The 23,459-nt window shown below is 58.2% G+C and overlaps 2 protein-coding genes across 11 annotated transcripts in view; one reads left to right on the top strand and one right to left on the bottom strand.

Moving 5' to 3' along the window:
* The window catches only part of QRICH2 (glutamine rich 2), a 33,816-nt gene extending 19,994 nt beyond the window's left edge, over nt 1-13,822 (top strand). For 2 of the 10 annotated variants that reach the window (XM_054537382.2, XM_063718979.1), the window contains 14 exons: nt 240-337; nt 831-945; nt 5,710-5,961; nt 6,875-6,997; nt 7,100-7,174; nt 7,376-7,540; nt 7,673-7,794; nt 8,405-8,470; nt 8,691-8,792; nt 9,655-9,870; nt 10,542-10,689; nt 11,084-11,171; nt 11,912-12,040; nt 13,606-13,822. In XM_054537382.2, the coding sequence (XP_054393357.2) occupies nt 240-337; nt 831-945; nt 5,710-5,961; nt 6,875-6,997; nt 7,100-7,174; nt 7,376-7,540; nt 7,673-7,794; nt 8,405-8,470; nt 8,691-8,792; nt 9,655-9,870; nt 10,542-10,689; nt 11,084-11,171; nt 11,912-12,040; nt 13,606-13,787 (1,881 nt within the window). In that variant the 3' untranslated portion in view covers nt 13,788-13,822. The other 8 variants (XM_054537383.2, XM_063718980.1, XM_054537384.2 and 5 more) reach the window with 7 other exon arrangements.
* Nucleotides 13,823-16,527: 2,705 nt separating this feature from the next.
* On the bottom strand, nt 16,528-23,078 carry UBALD2 (UBA like domain containing 2). The gene is made up of 3 exons (XM_024235494.3): nt 22,688-23,078; nt 22,339-22,401; nt 16,528-17,631 (listed from the first exon to the last, which is right to left on the bottom strand). Exons 1-3 carry the CDS (start codon nt 22,805-22,807, stop codon nt 17,320-17,322), a joined length of 495 nt encoding a protein of 164 aa, XP_024091262.3. The 5' UTR covers nt 22,808-23,078; the 3' UTR covers nt 16,528-17,319.
* Nucleotides 23,079-23,459: the final 381 nt, after the last annotated feature.

Below are 23,459 nucleotides of genomic sequence, written 5' to 3'. Positions count from 1 at the left end.
TCTCAAAGTGCTGGGATTACAGGCATGAGCCATCGTGCCTGGCCCAGTCATTCTCTTAATGCCAGCTTTCTACATCCATGGGATGGATGAATGGGCGGATGGATGTCCACAAGGGCTCCTGGCTTTTGTCGGAGGGGTTGGGTTAGAGGGAATGGGGAGGGCTGGCATGAGCTGCAGGGGCACATTTGGGAAGCAGGAGCTCAGGCCTGCCTGACCCTCCTCATTCACTGGGTTTGTAGGTGGAAAGGCTGCAAAGGATCCTGGAGGGGGAAAGGAATCAAGAAGCAGGGAAGGAACTGAAAGCTGGAGAGCTGAGATTACAACTGGGTGTCCTCAGGTAAAATGCTCCAGCTAAGAGCAGCTGGTCCCCTGGAATCATGAATTCTCAGCCAAGAAGGTGATGGCAGCCAGTGGCTCCCTTATGCCCCTGAATGGACCACTGTCTTTGGCCTGGATTGTGTCTGCTCTTCAGATTGTCCATGTCTAGTTCAAGGAACTGGTAGAAGTTCCCCAGGTTCCCAACACAACTCAGGACCAGGTCTTGGAAAAGCAAAAATAAGCTTCTTAGACTGTGTCCCCAGTCGGAGGCTGAAGGAGACCACTTCTGATAGCCCCTCTGAGCGCTCTCTTTGCAGTGCCCAGTCCCACCACCCAGAAGCCTCCCAGGACAGAGGCATAGCCTGGGACTCCCTAGACAAAATCCAGTGGAGGGGGGTGGAGGGTGAGAGACCTCCAGCTGTGTCTGCATCCCCCTGCATCCCTGACGGCCCAGGCTCTGCATGGGTCTGGCCTGAGTGTGGAGTCTGGCAGTCTCTCGTCGTGCACCACAGAGTCACCGTGGCTGACATAGAGAAGGAGCTGGCCCAGTTGAGGGAGAGCCAAGACAGGGGCAAGGCTGCCATGGAAAATTCTGTCTCTGAAGCCTCCCTTTATCTGCAGGACCAGGTGAGGATTCCCCACTCTTCAGCTCCAGGGACCAAGGGCCCTTCTCAAAGCTGGCTTGGCCCTGCCCTCCCACCTCTCATCAAAAACCAGGTCCCTCCCGTCCTCTGTGTGTGTGTGTGTGTGTGTGTGTGTGTGTGTGGTGTGTGGGCAGGGGGTGGGGGGGCGGTGGTGAATGCGTCCAGGATCCAGATCCCTCCTTATCCAAAGCCAGCTCTGAGTCCACAAGTGGCAAGGGAAAGGAACCCCTACAACACCTGTTTACCTCCCATTCGATCTTTCCCTATTTTTTTTTTTTTTTTTTTTGAGATGGAATTTCGCTCTTGTCATCCAGGCTGTAGTGCAGTGTCGCCATCTTGGCTCACTGCAACCTCCGCCTCCCAGGTTCAAGCGATTCTGCCTCAGCCTCCTCAGTAGCCAGGACTACAGGCATGTGCCACCACCCCAGCTAATTTTTATATTTTTGGTAAAGACGGTTTCACCATGTTGGCCAGGCTGATCACGATCTTTCCCTATCTTTTTTATGATGTAATTCATATATCAATAAATTCACCCTTTTAAATAGAATAAGGTAGTTTTTAGTACAAAGTTGTGCAGCTATCACCACAATCTAATTCCAAAACATTTAATCACTCCAGAAAGAACCCTGTGACTCTCAGCAATCTCTCCCCGTTCCCTTCTGTCCCTCAGCCCCTGACAACCACAAATCTGCTTTCTGCCACTATGGATTGGTCTGTTTTGGACGTTTCATATAAATGGAATCATACAACATACGACTTTTGTATCTGGCTTCTTTCACTTAGCATGATGTTTTCAAGGCTCATCCATGTTGTAGCATGTGTCCGTACTCCATTCTTTTTTTATGGCTTCATGGCATTCCATTCTGCATCTATGCCATAATTTGTTTATCTAGTCATCAGTTGAAAGACATCTGGGTTGTTTCCATCTTTTGGCTATTATGAATAATGCTGCTATGCACATTCATGTATACTTTTTTTTTTTTTTTTTTTTTGAGACGGAGTCTCGCTCTGTCGCCCAGGCTGGAGTACAGTGGCGCGATCTCAGCTCACTGCAAGCTCTGCCTCCCGGGTTCCTGCCATTCTCCTGCCTCAGTAGGAGAATCCTACTCCCGAGTAGCTGGGACTACAGGCACCTGCCACCACGCCCGGCTAATTTTTCAGAATATTTTTAGTAGAGACAGGGTTTCACTGTGTTAGCCAGGATGGTCTCGATCTCCTGACCTTGTGATCTGCCGGCCTCAGCCTCCCAAAGTGCTGGGATTATAGGCGTGAGCCACTGCACCCGGCCATAATAAGTTGTTTTTTTGTTGTTGTTATTTTGTTTTGTTTTTGGAGATGGAGTTTCGCTCTTGTTATCCGGGCTGGAGGGAAATGGCTCGATCTTGGCTCACTGCAATCTCCAACTCCTGGGTTCAAGTGATTCTCTTGCCTCAGCCTCCCAGGTAGCTGGGATTACAGGTGCCTGCTACCATGCCCAGGTAATTTTGTATTTTTAGGAGAGAATGGGGTTTCACCATGTTGGCCAGGCTGGTCTCAAACTCCTGACCTCAGGTGATCCACCCACCTCGGTCTCCCAAAGTGCTGGCCTGGCCTCATGTATGTTTTTGTGTGGGGCCGGGTGCGGTGACTCACGCCTGTAGTCCCAGCACTTTGGGAGGACGACGCGGGTAGATCACTTGAGGTCAGGAGTTGGAGACCAGCCTGGCCAACATGGTGAAACCCCATCTCTACTAAAAATACAGAAAATAGGCCAGGTGTGGTGGCTCACACCTGTAATCCCAGCACTTTGGGAGGCCAAGACGGGCGGATCACGAGGTCAGGAGTTCGAGACCAGCCTGACCAACATGGTGAAACCCCGTCTCTACTAAAAAAATACAAAAATTAGCTGGGCGTGGTGGCATGTGCCTGTAATCCCAGCTATTCAGGAGGCTGGGGCAGGAGAATCGCTTGAATCCGGGAGGCAGAGGTTGCAGTGAGCCGAGATCGCACCACTGCACTCCAGCCTGGGTGACAAAGCGAGACTCCATCAAAAAAAAACAGAAAATAGCTGGGTGTGGTGGTGGTGCATACCTGTAATCCCAGCTTCTCGGGAGGCTGAGGTAGGAGAATCACTTGAACCTGGGAGGCGGAGGTTGCAGAGTGAGCCATGATCGCGCCACTGGATGCCAGCCTGGGTGACAGCGAGACCCTGTCTCAAAAAAAAAAAAAAAAAAAAAAAATTATAGCCACTCTAGTGGGTGTGAGATGGGATCTCATTATAGTTTTGATTTGCGTTTCCCTAGTGACTAAAGATGCTGAGCATCTTTTCGTGTGCTTTTTGGCCATTTGTATACTTTCTTTAGAGATAAAATATACATATCCAAATCCTTCATCCATTTTTTCAGGTGAGTTATTTGTCATTTTATTGTTGAGTTGAAAGAGCTCTTTACATGTTCTGGATGCTAGGCTCTTATTTGATAGATGACTTGCAAATATTTTCTCCCATTCTGTGGGTCATCTTTTCATTCTCTTGACAGTGCCTGCCTTTAAGCTTTGCAATGCAATTCTTGGTCATTTTCTCACTAAGGAGTGTCTGAACCAGGAGCAGCCCTCTGAGTGCTCACAGAAGAACCACCTAAGAAAAGCCACTGGGCCAAGGGGGTTCATGTCAGGAACCTCTTTGTGCATTTTTTTTTTTTTTTTTTTTTGAGACAGAGTTTTGCTCTGTTGCCCAGGCTGGAGTGCAGTGGCACCATCTCAGCTCACTGCAACCTCCACCTCCCGGGTTCAAGTGATTCTCCTATCTCAGACTCCTGGGTAGCTGGGACTACAGGTGCACACTACCATGCCTGGGTAATTTTTTTGTATTTTTAGTAGATACAGGGTTTCACCACATTGGTCAGGCCAGTCTCGAACTCCTGACCTCAGGTCATTCACCCGCCTTGGCCTCCCAAAGTGCTGGGATTATAGGCATGAGCCACTGCACCCCGCTTTTTTTTTTTTTTTTGAGACAGAGTTTCGCTCTTGTTGCCCAGGCTGGAGTCCAATGGCATGATTTCAGCTCACTGCAACCTCCGTCTCCCAGGTTCAAGCGATTCTCCTGCCTCAGCCTCCCAAGTAGCTGGGATTACAGGTGCCCACCAGCACACCTGGATAATTTTTGTATTTTTAGTAGAGATGGGGTTTCACCACGTTGGCAAGGCTGGTCTCGAACTCCTGACCTCAGGTGATCCACCCACCTTGGCTTCCCAAAGTGCTGGGATTACAGGCGTGAGCCACGTGCCTGGCCCGCTTTGTGCTTTGAGCCACATTCCAGGCTCCCAAGTTGCTGGAACTGTAGTGTGCACCATGTCATGACCCCGGGCCAGGAGTCCTGCCTGAGGAGCAGCTGGGAGTGTTTAAGAGTCACCTGTCAGTTCAAGCTCATGTCTGGCTGTCCCAGGACCACACTCAGGAGAGAATCCACTTCCTGTTGGGCTGGCCTAGCCTCCTTTTGCAGGCTTTTTTTGGAGGCCCCCCACTTCCACATGCTCCATCTTTAGCCACCTTGGCCTCCTGCCTTTCTCTGAACACACTCCTATTCTTTTCTGCTGTTCTTTACACAGATAGCTGCGGCTTAGTCTTCAGACTCCACTGAAACGCCCATTTTTCTGGGAGGCCTCTTCCTCTTTTCGAGAGAGAACTGGCCGGTCCCTCTGCATCCGGGGCCCTCGGAGGTACCTGCCTCCGGGCAGGCTCTTCTGGTTGTAAGTGGCAGCATCTCTGTGAGCCCAGGCAAGAGGGTGCTGCCCTGGGGATGTGCAGCTGTAGGGCGTGGAGGAAAAGGGAACTTCCAGGCCATGGGGGCAGGCCGGGGTGGGCCACCCCACCTGTCCCTCTGCATCTGCTTTTGTGGGTACCTGTGTCCCTCTCCTTACCCATCCTCTTAGCCCCCACGTCTCTCTCCCATTCCACTCTCAATCCACCTTGCTCTCCTTCGTGTTCCACAGTGGCTGCCCCAGCCCTGCAGAGTCCTTTCTGTTCCATCACCCACTCCCAAGAGAGGAGCCCAGGTTGGCCCAGCCTCTCTTTTTGAGCCAAGCAACATGTCACAGGTCTTTGGCCAGTTAAGGGACCGGCTGCCCTTGGATCAGCTGTCTACCTGGGAACTCTCATTTGGGGTGACGAATAGGGCCCGCGGGATGCAGAGGAGAACACCGGGGCAGCCTTCAAGGCACTTTCCCTGGAAGGGGTTTGCACCACCCAGCCTAGGAGAGGCCCCTGGAGCAGTGTCAGCACCTGCCACGTTCCTGTATTGTGAGTTATTTACACGCTAGGTGGACGGAGCATGTCCGTTCCCCCTGGCATGTGAGCAGGAGCGTGTGCAAGCCCACCCCTCACAGCCCCAGAGCCCGGGGTGGGGCCTGTGTGTCATTAGGGTCCTCTGTGTGTTTATGGCCCGGCTAACTGGCAGCAGCACTTTACGATTTAGCTAAAGAAGAGATGTTCTCACACTGAGCCGGTGGGCTGGCTGGAGAAAGCTCCAGAGGCCTTCTTCTGGCAAGGGCTTGGTTCAGTGTTGACACTGTGTTCCAGGAGAACTCTCTCTACTCACCGTTTACTGGATAGATGCCCACGATGGCACATGCTCTGGGAGGCACTGAGGACGCAGCAACTGCCCAGGGCACGACAGGGGAGAGGCACACAGTCTAGGAGCAGTGCTAGCATGGGCAGAGCGTGGCTGTGACTGGCCTCACTGCCCTGCTGCTGCCGTCTCTCCTGCTCACAGCTGGACAAGCTCAGGATGATCATTGAGAGCATGCTGACCTCCTCCTCCACGCTCCTGTCCATGAGCATGGCCCCGCACAAGACCCACACCTTGGCTCCTGGCCAGATCGACCCTGAGGCCACCTGTCCAGCCTGCAGCCTGGATGTGAGCCATCAGGTCAGCACGCTGGTGCAGCGCTATGAGCAACTCCAAGACATGGTCAACAGCCTGGCCATCTCCCGACCCTCCAAGAAGGCCAAGCTCCAGAGACAGGTGGGGCTCTGCTCTCCTCTCTCCTGCTGCAACTGGACATGGCCCCACAGGGGAGGGCCGCCCGGCTGCAGACCCACGGCAGTGGGGCAGGTGTTTGGGCCTCAAGGTCAGCTCTCCGTGGTGGAGGCCTTTCGCCAGATCCCACAAGAGTCCCTGGTCTTTCTGCAGGTCCACAGTGAGGGTAGCAGCAGAACTAGCTTTGGGGACAGGAGACCATGGGGAGGAGCTGGCTTGATGGGGTGGGACAGCACAGGCCGGCTGAGGACAGATCAGTGCCCTTTGCATGCCCTGGAGACACAGGCCCAACTGTAGGAGATGTTGACTCCCTGGCACGCGAGTCTTCCAACCCCTTCTCAATTTCCCTCGAACGGGCAGGCTTGCTGGTGGGGGCGGGCAGAGACACAAGTCCTGGGTCCTGCCTCTTGGGCTGAGGAACTCAGATTTGGGCCAGGAGAGGAGGGAGGAATAAAGCCCACAGCCCAGCTCTCAAGCACCCCAGGACAGCACATCACTCCTGGGCCTCCGTCACCTCTACTGACCCCCGACCGGCAGGCCAGGGTCACAAGGCTAGTCCGTGGGGATGTAGGTGACTGACGCTTGTGTCCTGTGGGGGTGGACACCCAGAAAGGGCAGACAGAGAGCCTCCCGCACTGTTAGTGGAAAATTGTTTTCCATTGTTGTTTTTGAGACAGGGTCTCCCTATGTTGCCCAGGCTGTTCTCGAACTCCTGGGCTCAAGTGATCCTCTCGCCTCACCTCAGCTTCCCAAAGTGCCAGGATTATAGGCATGAGCCACCACTCCCAGCCTTGCAGATGTTTTAAGGGCCAGCTTACCTGGGGCAGCAATATTATGGCAGCAGGGGGTGGGATCGCGCCAGCAGCCTCCGAGAGCCTTCCCATCCCTCCTGCCGCAGGACGAGGAGCTGCTGGGTCGCGTGCAGAGTGCCATCCTGCAGGTGCAGGGTGACTGCGAGAAGCTCAACATCACCACTAGCAACCTCATTGAGGACCATCGGCAGAAACAGAAGGACATTGCTGTGAGTGGCCGCAGGGTGGCCGGGATGGGGCCAGGGCTCAATGTGGTGCCCCAGCCCCGCAGCTGCTGGCTCTTTTTTTCTCTGTTCACTTGGCCTCCCCAGATGCTGTACCAGGGTCTGGAGAAGCTCGATAAGGAAAAGGCCAACAGGGAGCACCTGGAGATGGAGATCGATGTGGTGGGTGCAGGCCCCAGGAGCCACACTGTGTCCCATGGTGGTCTCGCTGACCGTTCTTTGAGCGACTGAGTGGAGGGGAGCTGGCGAGAGGAGTGTGGGCTCTCAGAAACCTGCCTGGTGATAGGGGTCGACATCCCCAGGGAATGGGGCCCCTCCATGGCCATCTCCCAGATGTGGGGACCTCTGTCTGTCTCTGGGCAGAAAGCCGACAAGAGTGCTCTGGCCACCAAAGTGAGCCGTATCCAGTTTGATGCCACCACGGAGCAGCTGAACCACATGATGCAGGAGCTGGTGGCCAAGATGAGCGGGCAGGAGCAGGACTGGCAGAAGATGCTGGACAAGCTGCTCACAGAGATGGACAACAAGGTGAGGCAGGGGCATGGCAGGGCTCTCCATCCCACAGCCCTGCCCCCAGGATCGGTACAGCACCACCTTCTCCTGGGTCAGCCCCCTACTTGCTTCCTTAGAGGTCCCCTGGCCCCCCTTTCCCTGCCGCAGCTGGACCGCCTGGAGCTGGACCCAGTGAAGCAGTTGCTGGAGGATCGGTGGAAATCGCTGCGACAGCAGCTCAGGGAGCGCCCCCCACTCTACCAGGCAGACGAGGCGGCTGCCATGCGGAGGTGAGGCCTGGGAGGCAGGGGAGGAGGCTGGCACGCTCTTCAGGGGGTGAGGGCAGAGGGGGCTGGGGGTCTCCAGACAAACAGCTCCTGCCAGCACACAGCGGATCCTGCCCAGGACTGTCCCATGGTTGGAGGGACAGAATTTTAGAGCTTGAAACGCTCTTCTAGCTCAGGCCCCTTCGTATTACAGCAGAGAAAGGGAGGAGGGGAAGCTTAAGGCTCTCTGGGTTTGGCTGAGCTAAGCTGGGCCTTTGGGACAGGGAGAGGTCCTCAGTACCCAGAGCTGAGACAGCTCCTGGGGGCCTGGCCCATAGGACCTGGCCCGTGGTAGCCTTGAATTCCAGGATTCCCATTCGTGGCCGCCAGGGGGCGCCCGAGACTTGCACAGGGCACCCTCAGGGGCCCGTGGGAAGCCTGCTGGCTTTGGGTTAGGACAGGGAGGTCTGCGATGTGAGCCCGGAGGTGGGAGCAGATGGATTCCCGGGGAGCAGGGACATGATCTGCACCCTGGTGGGCTGAGCTTCCGGCCTGCCTGGCCTGCAGAGCCCCAAGCCCTTCTGGGTCTCCCGGGCAGAGCACTCACCCTGCGTGCACGTCCCATTCCTAACAGGCAGCTCCTGGCGCATTTCCACTGCCTCTCATGTGACCGGCCCTTGGAGACACCTGTGACCGGACAGTGAGTGCCCGCCCCGCCGGCACACGGCCTCGCATGGCAGGGCTGCGTCTCCTCCCTTCACCTGTGTCCACCTGTCCTCTCCCTTTCTTTCATGCGTCTGCTTCCAGCCCTCGCTCCCTCCCAGGCCGGGGGTGGGTGGGAAGGTTCTTTAGGCAGGTGGATTTGGGGGACGGGACTCGTCCCACTCTGACCCGCCCCTTCTCCCTCTGTCCCTGCCCAGTGCCATCCCCGTGACCCCCGCGGGTCCAGGCCTACCTGGGCACCATTCCCTCCGCCCCTACACGGTGTTTGAACTGGAGCAGGTCCGGCAGCATAGCCGCAAGTATGCTATGGGACAGCATATGGGACGTATGGGTCCGGGTCCAGGGCTCTGGATGGGGAAGGCAGGGGACAGGGATGACTCCGGAGGGCCCGGTGGAACGTGACAGAAGGCAGCGCTGTGGGATAGTGTGGAGAGCCTCCTCCTTGGAGTGGGACAGTGGGGGCCACAGGCTGATTTCTGAACTAGCTCCCTGGCAGTTCCCGGGGCATGAGTGTAGGAGGCAGACTTAGTCACACCTGCCTTTGGGAGTTACGGTGGGACTTTGTCAAGGGCACCAGCTGCCTCTGAGAGCTCCTTTACTTCTCGACCTCTTCCTCAGCCTTTGGCTGTCTCAGCAACCCTGGGATTAGAGCGGTGGGGGGAGGGTCCGGCATAGCTCAGCCGGAGGGTGGGCTCAGCCAACGAAGGAGGCTGGCGGTGGGCATCTCATGCTCCCTCTGGCTCCTGCCCACCTCCCTGCTGCTCCTCTTCTCCTAAGGATGGGAGTCCATAGTTCAGAGGACTTCAGGCTGCTCTTAGAGCCCTACGGGTTCCAGGTATGCGGGGCCAGGTGCGCCGAGATGGGAAGGCCCGGGGCTGCCCTCAGCTCCTCCACCTGCAGCTGCAGACAGGCAGCAGGGCTTTCTTCCATTTGGCTGGCCCGCACTTCCCCATCTGAGGAAAGCCTTCCCGGCAAGTCTGGCCCTCAGATGCTGTGGAAAGGGCTACTGCTGAGGGGTCAAGCTGCCCAGCGACCCCCAGCCCTCGGCCAAGAGCCCACGGGTCCTGCACAAAAGGGACCGAAACTGAAGGATTCGGCTTACACAAGGTCAAGGCCCCTGCCATGGGCCAACCCTCCCTCTGTTCTGCTCACACCCTGCAGCCTCAAGCTGGGCAGTGCCTTCCCTCGGGGTGACCTGGCGCAGATGGAGCAGAGCGTGGGGCGCCTGCGCTCCATGCACTCCAAGATGCTGATGAACATCGAGAAGGTGCAGATCCACTTCGGGGGCTCCACCAAGGCCAGCAGCCAGATAATCCGCGAGCTGCTGCACGCCCAGTGCCTGGGCTCCCCCTGCTACAAACGGTACAGGAGAGGCGGGTGAGGCCACGGGAGCAGGCACCCAGCGACCAGGCTTGGCTTCTGCCCGTGCACGGCCGTGCAAACGCCTTGCCCCACTGCTGGGGGAGAAAAGGGAGTGTGTGTGTGTGTGTGTGTGTGTGTGTGTGAGAAAGTGTGGGCGAGGGGTGTCAGTGTGTGTGTAATGTGTGTAAGCCATGTGTCAGTGTGTCAATGTATGAGTGTGTGTAAGGGTGTGTGTGTGTGAGTGCGTGTGTGCATGAGTGTGGGGGTGAGTGCATGTGTGAGTGTGGGTGTTTATGTGTGTGCATGTATGAGTACATGTGTGTATGAGTACGTGTGTGTGTGCATGTGTATGAGTATGTGTGTGAGTACGTATCTTCGTGTGTATGTATGTGCATAAGTACGTGTGTGTGCATGTATGTGTGTGTGTGTGACTGTGTGTATGAGTAAGTGTGTGAGTGTGTGGGTGTGTGTGTGCACGCCTGCCCATGTGCACAGTCACTGGGGTGGCCTGGCCTCACGGCTGCTCTGCCCCCACCCGCCTGTTCCTGGGCCCCTGCTGCTCTGCTTCCCAGCAGCCCCTGAAGAGAAGCTGCCCCACTTCCCTCTGGTCAGCCCCATGGTGGGTGAATCCCAGGTCACATCCCTGGCGGTCTGCTCCCAATGACTCCATCCTGTCTTCATCACAGGGTGACAGATATGGCTGATTATACCTACTCAACCGTGCCCCGGCGCTGCGGAGGCAGCCACACCCTCACCTACCCCTACCACCGCAGCCGCCCGCAGCACCTACCCCGGGGCCTGTATCCCACTGAAGAGATCCAGATTGCCATGAAGGTCAGGGCCCTGCCTGGGGCCACTAGGGAGGGAGGCCCTGACACGGCTCCAGATTCCTGAGTCATTCTCTAAAGCCACCAGAAATCAGCCAGCCCTCTGCCTTGAGGCAATTCCTTAATCAGACCCAGTCAAAGCCTCAGGTTCTTACCCTTTTCTGGGAAGAAAGATTCATCACGGCCACCTGCCTGCCCAGCAGCATTCCGGCCTCCCAGGCCTCCCGCCATGGCCCTGATACCATTTCACCTCCCTCCACCTTCTCGCTCCACCCTAGTGCCTCCCAGAGCCCCCCAGGAGGGTTCTGAGACCACAGTGCTCTGTGCCTCAGGCCTGTGTGGAGGGGCCAGGGGAGGGCTGTGGCTGCTACAACGGTGATGGTATCTGTCCACTTCTACAGCGTGATGAGGTGGACATCTTGGGCCTGGATGGCCACATTTACAAGGGACGGATGGACACAAGGCTGCCGGGCATCCTCCGCAAAGACAGTGAGTGGAGTCCAGAGGCCCCCAGGCGCCTCACTTGGGTCCCACAGGGCATGCATCCATTGTGGGGCCTGGCACTTTTATGGGCCACTGGACCCTGGGTGTCTTCCTTCTCCATTCCCCTCACTCCACATGTTCAGGTCTCTCGAGAAGCCAGCAGGTAAATGTTCACAGGTGGAGGACGGCTGTCCAGCCTCAGCCATCAGCTGGGATGGGGTGGCCCCGTGTTTTCTTGCCAGCCTCCATCCCGGCTGCCTGCTGGGCTCTCCTGTCTTGGCCTCTGTCCATGGCATCATCAGGGCTTCCTCCTTCTTCAAAACTCAGCACAGTGCCCTCTGCTGAGCCCTACCGCTTCAGCCCCCGAATGCCCGCCTCCCGTGGCAACGCCCGAAACCTGCGCTTTGTCACTTCCCATCATGCATTTGGCTGTGTATGCGCCTTTCTAGATGCCTCCCTTCCTGCCCTGGAAACCCCAGGTCAGAACTCACCCCACACCTGGCACAGGGCTGACGTGTGCAGGTCCTCAGGGACTCTGTGCGAGTGGGTGGGTTGGGTGGGTGGCCACGAGAATGAATGAAGACCGCTTCTCTGGGGCCTAGCCACAAATTCAGAATGACGAGGACCCCACTCAGCTGAGGCCGGCCATGACCAGCAGCCCTGCGGCCCTCTCCCCACCCCCAGGGGTTCCTATAGAGTTCTCACCGCTGCCTCAGCACTGACCCTTCCCTCCTGTCTCCCATCAGGCTCAGGGACCTCAAAGCACAAGTCCCAGCAGCCCAGGCCCCACGTGCACAGGCCGCCATCCCTCGGCGGCAATGGCCAGCTGCCCTCTCGGCCACAGAGCGCCCAGATGTCGGCTGGCAACACCTCAGGTAGCTTCCCTCTGGGTGGGGCGTCCTGCCAGGCCTCCCCGCTGGCCCTGCCGGCCCCCTTTGCTGCTCACGTAGGGCCACACCTTTATCTCCCTGGAGAGGGGAGGGCCTGGGAGCCGAAGGAGGGGATGGGTGTGGAAAAGAGAAACCCCGAGTGACTGAGTGATTTGTGCCCCTTCTGGGAGGTGGGTAGGTGCTGTTACTGTCCCATTCCACAGAAGATGAAATAGGGACAGGGTCACCACCCACATCTCTGGCTCCAGGTCCACGCCCTTGCCCTGCTCACGTGCACTGATTGTCATGGAGCTCGTTCGCCTGGGCTCTGCATCGTGGCTGCTGGGCACAGGCCATGCCCGGGTCCCCATGAGGCCCCGACCCTGTTATGGAGGAACCTCTCTCTGCCTCCCGGCCCGGAAGATCACTTGGGTCCTTGATCTCCGCAGGAGCTAAGTTGGGCCTGAAGGTCAGGAGGGTTTGGTAACAAGGCCCTGCAGCCAGGAGGCTGGATCACTGCCAAGTGACCCTGGACAAGGTCACTCTTGACAAGGGCTCTCCCCTCTCCAGACCTCAGTTTCCTCGTCTATCATCAAGGTGGTGCTGGGTTAGTGCTGCTTGGAGTCAGCCCCCCCCCCCCGAGAATCTAATAAAAGCTGCCAACCTTCCTCCTGTAAAACAATTATGCACCCACATTCCTTGTGAATGCCTGTGGGAGGTTCAGGGACCCCCCGCACCAGAGCCTCCACCCTCCCCTGCCCCTCGGCTAGATGCTCTCCAGCATCACTCCAGCCCTCAGTGAGGACCCGGCGCTGAGGGAGGAGGAAATCACAACAGAAAAGTGGCTGCGGTGCTCATGGCTCCTCACCATCATCCAGGGTCCCCCACAGACCAAGTAGTTTAGGAGCTTTACACGGATGAACCACTTTTAATCCACGTACCAGCACTTAGAGGTAGGGACCGTTAGCACCACTTACAGCTGAGAAAACTGAGGCACAGAGAGGTGAAGGTCCTTGCTCTACGTCACACAGCCAGGAAGCGGCAGAGCTGGAGTTCAAAGCCAAGCCCTCTGGCCCAGAGGCTGTGCTGGGAACGGCAGGCCTCAGTGGTGGACAGTGAGCACATGACTATCACCCTGGCTCCCAGAACTGTGTTTTCTTGGGAATACTTAGCTCCCTTCTCCCAGTGTCTACTCTAAGGGCACTGAAAATGCTCTGGAAGCAGGAGAGAGGGACTGGTAGTGTCAGGAAAATTCCTGTGCCTATCGGTGTGGATGTCATCTTGTGTCTGTATTAACAGGAAATAGTACCAAAGAGGCAGCTCTTGGCTCCTGCAGAAGGACGCGCTTGTTTATTTTTCATTCACAAGATCATGAAGGGTGCTTCATGACTGCTTAGGAGCTCAGATGGGCCTGCATTGTGCCCCCGGCCCCGGCAGCTCCCCTCCAGCCTGTGTCAGCCCAGCCCGGCGAACAAAACTGCTCTCAACCTCCTTGGGCAATGGGCAGGCTGGGGTGACCCCTGGTGGGCTTGGGGAATGTGTTGAGCAACCTCAGCCCCCCTGTCTTGCAGTTTCTTCTCATCAACAGAAAGACAGACCTTCCTCCGAGGGCCGTCTCTCCCAGCCGAACACAGCCCACCCGCCCAGCTCCGCCGCGGTGGCAAACAGGGGGCTGGAGAGGCACGTGGACATGCCTCCTGGGGAGGGGCTCGAGGAGCCCACGCGGGGGCCGCGGTCCAGCACTGCTCAGTGAGCAGAGGTGTAAATAAACATTCAGGAGGAAGTTTAGGTGTGGCGAATCTTCCCTGACAGTCCTGGCTCAGGAGGATCCAGGGAGAGGGAAGTACCCGCTGCTGGCCAGGCAGCCCCCCATGTGCCTCCAGACCACCCCCAGGCCCGCCTGCTCGGCAGACCTTCTCTTGGACAGTGGGTCCTCAGCTTCCATTCTCCAAGGGCGCCGGGGCTTCGGAGGGCTGGACACTGCACTGGGGACAGGGAGACTCCTGGCCCCGGAACCAGCTGGGCCGGCGCTCACCCCACCAACTCTCTCCTGGCCTCAGCTAGATTGGGGGTGCTCTGCCTTCTGCCTCTAGACCTGCCTTCTAGCCTGGGGGGCTGGGGCCCGTGCTGTCAGTGTCCAGCACTCTGGGGGTGAGGGTGGCAGCTGCCTGCTGCGCTCTTGCTGCTGGCTCAGGGTGGTTCCTGACCCCTGGCGTGGGATTCCGGGGAAGCAGTGCCAATGGCTGGAGGCGAACCCCTGCAGCCGGCTGGGCAGGTTTCTGTTTGCCGCCCTCCGCTTCTCTCCCTTGAGTGGGCTGCTGCAGAGACAGCCGGGGCCTGAAGGCACAGAGCAGGGGCTGCTGTGGCTGTGACCCAGTTTCCCCATTCCCCTCCTAGAAAAAGACATCCAGGCGGCGGGTGGAGAGGTGGTGCGAGCCTGGCGCTTGTCGCTTGTGATTTGCTTCCCTCTGCCCTAGCCCTGACACCTGCAGGCAAGGGACTCACTAAAGGTCTTGGCAGGTGAGGGGACAGAGGAGTGCAGGTGAGACCGAGCTCAGGCCAGTGCAGCAACTGCTAGAGATGAGCCCCTATCACTGCTGCAACCCACTTGAAGCTCCTGGGACCAAGGAGTCCCCTGACCTCCTAAGCTTGGGCTCCAGCCAGATTCTAGGGGTCCCCCAGTAGATGAGAGTGGCCCCCCCACCCTGAGGTTTATAAAGGCCTGAGGTCACCAAAGCCTTTCTGCCTCAGAGGCTCCCTCCTCAGAGAAAAGGAAGTGCTCAGAGTTGACAAAGGGGCTCCCCCCACCCCCAGTTCCCATCTCCCCAGCATGGGAAAGGGATGTCTGGGGCAAGAGGCCTGCTTTGGGGTGTGAGGAGACAAAATCACACAGGAAAGGAAAATGTGGCGATAAACAGCCCAGAAACAGGTTTCTGGCCCCTGACCCCGGCGTGGGCAAAGCGGGGCAGGTTTGGCTGGGTCGGGTGGCCGCTCCCTCCCGGCCTGCTCTGCGGAGACCCTGGGAGTCTTTATGTGATGATGTCATGCTCAGAGCTGGACAGAAGAGAGGAGCTGCTCAGACAGCGGAGCCCCGGGTGGGCACCCCTGGGCCCCAGCCCCTTTCTCCCTGGGCAGGAGGCAGAGGCAGGGCCGCCCCTCCCTGGCTCCAGCTGGGCTCCTGTTACTTTCGGCCCCACCCTGGCTGTGAAATGTCAGAAGTTCGGCTCAGTTTCCCGGGTCTAGAAGCCAAATTCACCAGCTTGGCAGGGAGGTGCAGCCCAGCCCTCCTCACCCAGGCCTTCCCCACGCCCACAGAAGGTCCCAGAGCGACATTCCCCAAGCCGGCCAGGCCAACCCCCCACCATTCCCGCACCTGGGCATGGCCCACACCTGGGTGGACCCCGGCGCAGGCCCAGGAAGCCTGGGGACGTCACTGCCTAACCACCCACGTGCTGAGAGGGGCTGCCCCTTCCAGCCTGGGAAAGCACAGGTGGGCAGGGGCGGGGGGAGGGGGAGGAGTCTCAGGGGTTTCCAACCAGGAAACAAAACTGAAAGGACGAACCCAGCTCCCAAGCACGTCCGTGTCACACGCAGGGGTGGAGGGGCAGCGGGGCCCACCGTTCCGCTCCACTGGAGGAGGGGCTGCCCCACCGTGTGAGGGGCCCGAGGAGGCCCGGAGGCAGGATGCAGTGGGTGCCAGGCCCGGCCCCTCTCGACTTTCACTTCACTTCCGGCCTGAACCTCCAGAACCCTTGTCCTGCCTGTGTTCCAGCAGGACTTGGGCTCCGTAGACCCCAGCAGAGGGCGAGGCGGGAGGACGGGACAGGAAGGGGCTGCCCGGACAGTGTGTGGCGGCGAAGGGCAGGGCTGGAGGAGGAATCCCAGCCACGCGGCCATCACCCCCATCAGCCAGGTGGACAGGCTCCCCACGCAGCTGACCTCCCGCGCAGCAGGACCACCTGAGGACGAGCTGCTGGGTCAGGAACTGGTAACCTCGCCCCATGCTGACGCCTGCAGGGCTGCGGGGAAGGGGGAATGGAAGCAGGCCCGTCTGGGAACCTGCCAGCCTTAATTGAACTTTGGGTCATGGCCACTCCACGGGCCCTGGGAAGCTGAGGGGAGGAGTATCGGAGATGAGCCCAGCTGGAAGATGCCTCCTGGGAGGGCCTGGGGGGGGTGCCATCAGGAGGCCCCCAGCTAGAAGGAAGCTCTCCCCACCGCAGATGAAAATGGCTTCCAGCTCTTCTCACTAGGGCTCTGTGGGTGGGGGCTACACCGATGGGGCCAAGAAGAGAAGGTCACAGAAACTCAGGACAGACCCCGGCCCCTCCCCTCCCCACACCAACCTGGACCTTGCTGTTGTCAGAGCCCCTGGTGTGACCATCCCACAGCAAAAAACATCCAGACCAGCCCAATGGCAAGGGACCCCCACCACCCCTCTTCCGAGGAGACCGCTTTTCCCACCAACGGAAATAAAAGCACTGCAAACCAGGGAAGTTAGAAAAGTCTCTTTTTAAGTTTTTAAATTAAAATGTCACCCTGGTGAGATGGGATTCTAATTCGGGAACTAAACCCAAAGGCAGGCTCTCCACTTTGGACCTGGACACGCAGCGGGAGGGGCAGGGCGCCCAGGGCAGTCACGTCCCCTGCTGGGCAGAGCCCGGCCTTTGACCGAAGTCAGCTCCTCAGGGCCACATCAGCCCTGCACATTCAGCAGGAGACGGGGGTGACGAGCTATGGGGCCACAACCAGCAATCAGAGGTCGGGAAGAGGCCATGGGGAGAGCCCTGATACCAAGAGGGCCTTCCACAACTTTGGCCTCAGGCCCTCCCGGGACCTGCAGCCGCTATGTGGCTGCCCGCTGACTGCAGGAGTGGTGTCCTCTTTCAGATTCCAGAAGGCATGGCTGTTAAAGGAGGCAGCTGACAGACGCCTTGTGTCCGCAACATCACTCCCATCGGCTCTGCAGCATGGCAGCCCTAGCCCCGAGCACCCCAGGTGTGCCAAGCCCATTCTCACGCACATTAGTTATATTTATATATTCATATATATTATAGTTATATATTAAAAACAGAGGAAAAACTTGCCTGAAAAACTCCTGAAGGACCCAAGTGGCCCAGGAAGTTTACTATCCCCCCCACCCACAAAAATTCTTTTATAAAATCTTCCAGTGCGATCTTCGGGAAACCCCCTGCCCTCCCCGGCTCCCCCCTCCCTGGCCCTCCTGTGTCCCCACAACCCTGGGCTGCCCCCAGCTCCAGCCCAGCGCCCGGCGGCGTCCAGTCTCATCTCTGGCCGTCCATGGCCGCCATGGCTTTCTGCTGGGCGCCCCCCTGCTGTGCTCCTGGGGGCCACGTGGGCTGTGGGCGGTGGAGGTGGTGGAAGGTGGTTGGGGAGGAGGGCGGGATCCAGGGCGCCTGGTGGCTGGGGGGGGACGAGGCCCAGAAGGGGCTGAAGTTTGCAGGTGGGGAGCAGGCTGCGGCTGTCATGGGGCTGTTGCTGCTCTGCAGGCCCTCGGAGGCTCGGAGCTTGGAGAACATGGCCAGCGCGTCGGGGAAGTTGGGCGGCGTGGCAGGGGTGTTGCTGGGAGTGCACATCTGTGGGGAGAGAACACGGGTGTGGGGAGGCTGCCTCGGGGGTCCCCGAGCCACTGGATGGGGCTTACCCAGGTCAGCCGCTCCTTTACTCCCATTTTTCAGCTTCATTCATTTTCGCACAAGCAGCTTCCACAGGACAAAAGCGCCCTCTCCCCGAGCCAATACAAACAGAAAACAAGGCCAAAACCCAAGAACCTTATCAAAACCAACAGGGTTTCATGAGGCCTGGAAATGACACCCCGAGGAGCATTGAAAGTAAATGGTTAATTGCTGACCCAGGAGCTAAGGTGTCAGATTAAAGTGAAAGGGCAAGGGGGCAGCCCAGGACACCACTGTTCCGCGCCTTCCCTGGGCAGGGAGACCAGCTGACTGCCTCACCAGCCACCCTCAGATGCTCCCAGGCTGCTGGGCAAGGGAGAGCGGCCAGTGGGGAGGCTCTCCCTCCTGTGCCAACCCTGGAAAAGTTAAACCACCTTAGTGGATGCGTTCACACCACACTAAGGGTGACAGCCACCAGGCCTTGAAGGCTTTGCCTCGCTTAACAATGACACTTAGTGGCTTCAATTATTCTCTTTATGACAAATGAGGAAACGGAGGCCCAGAAGTCAAGTCACTTGCACGAAAATGCACCCACAGCAGAGGGCACGTTGAGAAGACGGACCTCCCCAGCTCCTAAGTCTGCAGGCCCAAGCTCTTAACATCTACTGGGCCACGCTGCACAGACAGAGTCAAGAGCCCCTTTATATCTGGGACCCCTGAGGACACAAACCAGGGATTTCAATGTCCTGTGTCTGTAGCCTCAGGCCGCACACACAGCTGGCCTGCCCTTGGCTGCAGGCTGGCAGTTTCTCAGTCTGTCCAGCCCCTCAGTCCTCTTCCTGGGGGTAGCTACAGTCCCCCATCTGCTGTCTTCTGCCACTATCCTGGGGGCAGGGGCTGGAGTACCATCCAGGAGCACCTCGTCAGCAGCATGGGCAAGAGGCAACACAGAGAACAAGACCACACAAAACTGGCTGGGACCTCAAAGCCGCTTTTCTCCCTTTCCCAGGAAGCCACAGGAGTCCTTCTTTGAATTTCTCCTAATTTTAGCAACACTGGCCCCTCCCCCAGGCACAGGAGCTGGGGAACAAGACTTGAGGGCTCTTCACCTTGAAAGAGGGAACTTTGGCAGGGCGCAGTGGCTCACGTCTGTAATCCCAGCACTTTAGGAGGCCAAGGCGGGTGGATCACCTGAGGTTAGGAGTCCGAGACCAGCCTGACCAACATGGTGAAACACTGTCTCTATTAAAAAATACAAAAATTAGCTGGGTGTGGTGATGGGCGTCTGTAATCCCAGCTACTTGGGAGGCTGAGGCAGGAGAATCACTTGAACCCGGGAGGTGGAGGTTGTAGTGAGCTGAGATCGTGTCACTGCACTCCAGCCTGGGTAGCACAGCAAAACTCCGTCTCAGGAAAAAAAAAAAACAAAAACAAAGGGAGCTTTCACAGCTAGAAACCGGAGGTTGTGTGGGGGGGTGTAAGATACATGGAAGGGGGACACTAGCACACCCTGTCCATTAAGCCCCACACCATGTCAGCACCCAGGGGCACCAAGGGAGCTCTGACCCTTGCCTTTCTAGGGGTCCTCAGGGGAGGCCAAAAGACTCAATGCAGAGGCCTGGCCCCACCCAGACCTTTCCCCTCCTCCCTCCACTACTCCCTGCCCCCCCCCCCACCCTCTGGGGATGACTTCTCGGCAGCAGGAAACAATGAATGAAGGGTGGGGGTGGAGGCCAATTGCATCACAGCAGCGTGACCGACTTCCCCAGTTCCCCGCCAGCCAGCGAGGCCTGTCTCCTCAAACAGCCACCAGAGAACCGCAGGGATGATGGCTGGCAGGCCTGTGGTGGCCTGCCTGTGTGAGCTTGGGCAAGTTCCTGAACTTCTCTGGAGCTTCTCTCTGCTTTTGTAAAATCAGGGTTTTGAACCAGATGCACCCCCTCGGCCAGTTCTCAAGAAAACCCATTGGCCCCTGTACCCACCTTGTCCTCCCACTTCCAGTCTGTGGTGCCTTTCTCCACTTCCAACTGGGAAACCTCCTTATCATCAACTGGGAAACCCTCCTTATCAACTGGGAAACCCTCCTTATCAACTGGGAAACCCTCCTTATCAACTGGGAAACCCTCCTTATCAACTGGGAAACCTCCTTATCAACTGGGAAACCTCCTTATCAACTGGGAAGCCCTCCTTATCAACTGGGAAGCCCTCCTTATCAACTGGGAAGCCCTCCTTATCAACTGGGAAACCTCCTTATCAACTGGGAAACCTCCTTATCAACTGGGAAGCCCTCCTTATCAACTGGGAAGCCCTCCTTATCAACTGGGAAGCCCTCCTTATCAACTGGGAAACCCTCCTTATCAACTGGGAAGCCCTCCTTATCAACTGGGAAGCCCTCCTTATCAACTGGGAAGCCCTCCTTATCAACTGGGAAGCCCTCCTTATCAACTGGGAAACCCTCCTTATCAACTGGGAAACCCTCCTTATCAACTGGGAAGCTTCCAACTATGGGAATCTACAGTAACGTACGTGACAACCATTTATCAGTTCCTCATGACTTCTGGTTTTGCCATTTTGCTGTTACTGGCCTCTAGTGTTTTGTTTTGTTTCTTGTTTTTAATCTTTTTCCTTTGACTTACTTTGTCTAAAAGAAATTGCCAGGCCGGGCGCAGTGGCTCACGCCTGTAATCCCTGAACTTTGGGAGGCTGAGGCAGGCGGACCACCTGAGGTTGGGAGTTCGAGACCAGCCTGATCAACATGGAGAAACCCCGTCTCTACTAAAAATACAAAATTAGCCAGGTGTGGTGGCACGTGCCTGTAATCCCAGCTACTTGGGAGGCTGAGGCAGGAGAATCGTTTGAACCCAGGAGGCAAAGGTTGCAGTGAGCCAAGATCACACCATTGCACTCTGCCTAGGTAATAAGAGTGAAACTCTGTCTCAAAAAAAAAAAAAAAAGAAAAGAAAAGAAATCGCCAGCTGGGTGCAGTGGCTCACACCTATAATCCCAGCACTTTGGGAGGCTGAGGCGGGAGGATAGCTTGAGGCCAGGAGTTCAAGACCAGCCTGGGCCACATAGAGACTCCCCCTGCCCCATCCTTTCTCAAAAATAAAATTAGAAAAAAAAAAAAGAAAAAAAAAAAAGAAACCACGAACTTTTTGAGAGCAGGGATGGTGTCCTCCACTGTGCTGCTAAGGCACTCAGACTTGGGCACTGCTGGACACACTGGTTATGTGTGTTCCAAAACCTGCTGCCTTCCTTGAGGGAAGCTTCAAAAGAGACTTAGCATCTCCTTGGGGTTTGCAGAGGAGGGGCAATAGGAACTAAACAGGATGTCAGACCAGCTCTTTCTGGGGAGCCTCCCTGTTCTCAGCCTCTCAGAATGGCTGTAGTATCTGGAAGTTCTGAGCTTTTTGGGATGGCCACAGCTGGTGGGAGGAAATCTCAAGGATCCTGACAGGAGATGGCAGGAAGCTTTGAGACTCAAGCATAGGCAGGCGCTGGCCATTTCTCATGGTCAAGTGCAGGGGACGGTGTCTCCCGGAGATGAAACCCTCTTGGGTTTCTAAGAGCCCTGTGGCCAGCACCATGCTCCCATCATACTCAAATGCCATTTTGGCTTGATTTATATACAGCATCAGCCATTCTGAGAAAAACTAGTTAAAAAGGTCAAGACAGACCCCTCTACTTGTCCTCTGTGACTAGATGAAAACAGAGAGCCAAAGGCAAGGGCACCAAGTGTTACAAATCCCAGAAATGCACCTAGAATCCACAACAGCTCTCCTGGGGAACAATGTTTTAAGATCCCTATCGCTGAGCCCTGCGCCTCCTCCCCCAGCAGGGCTAATAGGTAACTAGGGGGGTAGGGTGGAGGAGGGATGTCCTGGGCCTCAAGAAAGCAGGGTACCCCCCATGGCCAGGAGGGCAAAAGCTCGGGCCTGGGCCAGAATGAAAAAGAAAGCAAATCCAGACCCCGGACCACTTCTCTGTGTGCTGGGCTGGTGGAGCTCAACACAGAGATTAAAGACACATTCCTGGCCTTATCTTGGGTCAAAATCTGTGTGTCCTCCTGGCTTGGGGGGATGTATGTCCTTCCAACTTCCCAGTCCCCTTGGGCTTCGGAAGGTTGAACAGATCTTTGTGGGTAGAGCCCGGCTTCCTGAGCCAGGGTGGATTCATGCCTTTCCTGTTCCCTGTAGCGCTGGGTGTGTGTGTGTGGAGGGGGAGGGGGGAAACCACTCAACGGCACGAGGGGGGTCCCTATAAACACAAGCACCCCCAGCGCCCTCCCTGGGCCCTTCGCGCGGGCTTCCCGGTGCCCCAGACGTCCGGGCTTCACCCGAGCCCCCTCCCCATCCCCTGGCTCTGGAGTCCCCCAGTTCCTGAGCCCCTCGCCAGGCCCCCGGCCCTCTCCCTCTCCCCCCTCCCCCCAACTTTGGCGCCCCTTCCTCCCAGGGACCAGTGCCGGGCACCAGTCCCGAGGCCAAGCAGCAGCAGCCCGAGAGGCGGGCCTCAAAGTTGGAGGCGCCAGCGCCGGCCCGGGAGCCGCTCTTTCCTGGAAGACATTTTGGCTCTTTGTTTACATTCGCGGCGCGGCGCTCCCCGGCAACATGGCTGTCACCGCCGCGCTGACAGCGGCCCCGGCCCGCGCCCCTGCCCGCCGCCGCTTACCATCTGGTGGTGGTGGTGGCTGTTGGGAATGTTGGTTTCTTGGAAGAACGTGCTCAGCGCGGTCTGCGGACAAACAGGGCAGTGACACGGCGGGCCAGGCGGAGGCAGGAAACGCAGCGGCCGGGCCCCCCACCGGCTCTCCCCGCCTCCGCGCCCGGCCCGCGGCCCCCGACCCTCGGCCGCCCCACGTGCAGGGGGAGCCGGTCCCGGCCCCAGCCCCGGTCCCGCGTAAGACCCGCTCGCGGGCGCCGATCGCCTTCCGGGCCGACGACAGGAGCGCTCCCCGCCCCCGCCGCCGCCCGGCGTCCCCGACCCCCGCGGCCCGGCCCCGCGGCGGCCAGGCTCGCACCTCGAACTGCCAGTGGGCCGCCTGCAGCAGCTGCTTCGCCTGGTCGGCCGCGCAGCCCGCGGCCAGCACGAACTGGTTGATCATGACCTGGTGCCGCAGCTCGTCCATGTTCACCGACATGGCGCGGCGCGGGGCCCGGCGGCTCCGGCCGGACGCAGACGCGGGGCTGCGCGGGCGCGGGAGGCCGGCCGCCCGGGGCTCCGGGGCTCGCGCTCACCGCTGCCGCCGCCTCTCCGCCGCCCGCTCCGCCGCCGCCCGCCTGGCGAATGTTGTGGTTCGGCTCCCGCGGCCCGGCCGACACCACAAACAACAGCGCGGGGCGGGGCTGGGCCGGCCCAACGTTCGGGGACCGCCGCTGATTGGCCGGGGCGCCGCTCCGCCAGCGCCCGGCTCCCGTAAGGACGTTCGATTCGAATCCTGCGGCCTGCGGGGGCCCTCACTGTTTCTCTTTTCGCCCGGCCGCGCCCATTGGCGGAGCTCGGCGCCGTGGGGCTCCCCAGCATTGGCCGGCAGCTGTGTTTTGGCTCATCCGGCCTCGTGGTTGGTCACGGCCGGGCGTTCGGGGCGGGGCCGCGCGCTCTGATTGGCCTCCAGTGGTCCTGTTTGAACTCAACTTGAAAACCCGGAGTGCCTGCTGATTGGCCGAGGGCCCTCTGTTTGCTGTTGTAGGCTTGGGGGTGGTGCGGCCAAGTTCATTCATTACTTCATTGAAACAGAACATGCTCAGCTGGAAAAGCAAGACAGAGTGGCTTTGACTCATTTCCTCTGAAAG

Source organism: Pongo abelii, chromosome 19 (assembly GCF_028885655.2).
Source record: "Pongo abelii isolate AG06213 chromosome 19, NHGRI_mPonAbe1-v2.0_pri, whole genome shotgun sequence".
Classification (NCBI taxonomy): Eukaryota; Metazoa; Chordata; class Mammalia; order Primates; family Hominidae; genus Pongo; species Pongo abelii.
The sequence above is the reverse complement of the archived record's forward strand: the minus strand, read 5'-3'. Positions and strand labels throughout refer to the sequence as shown.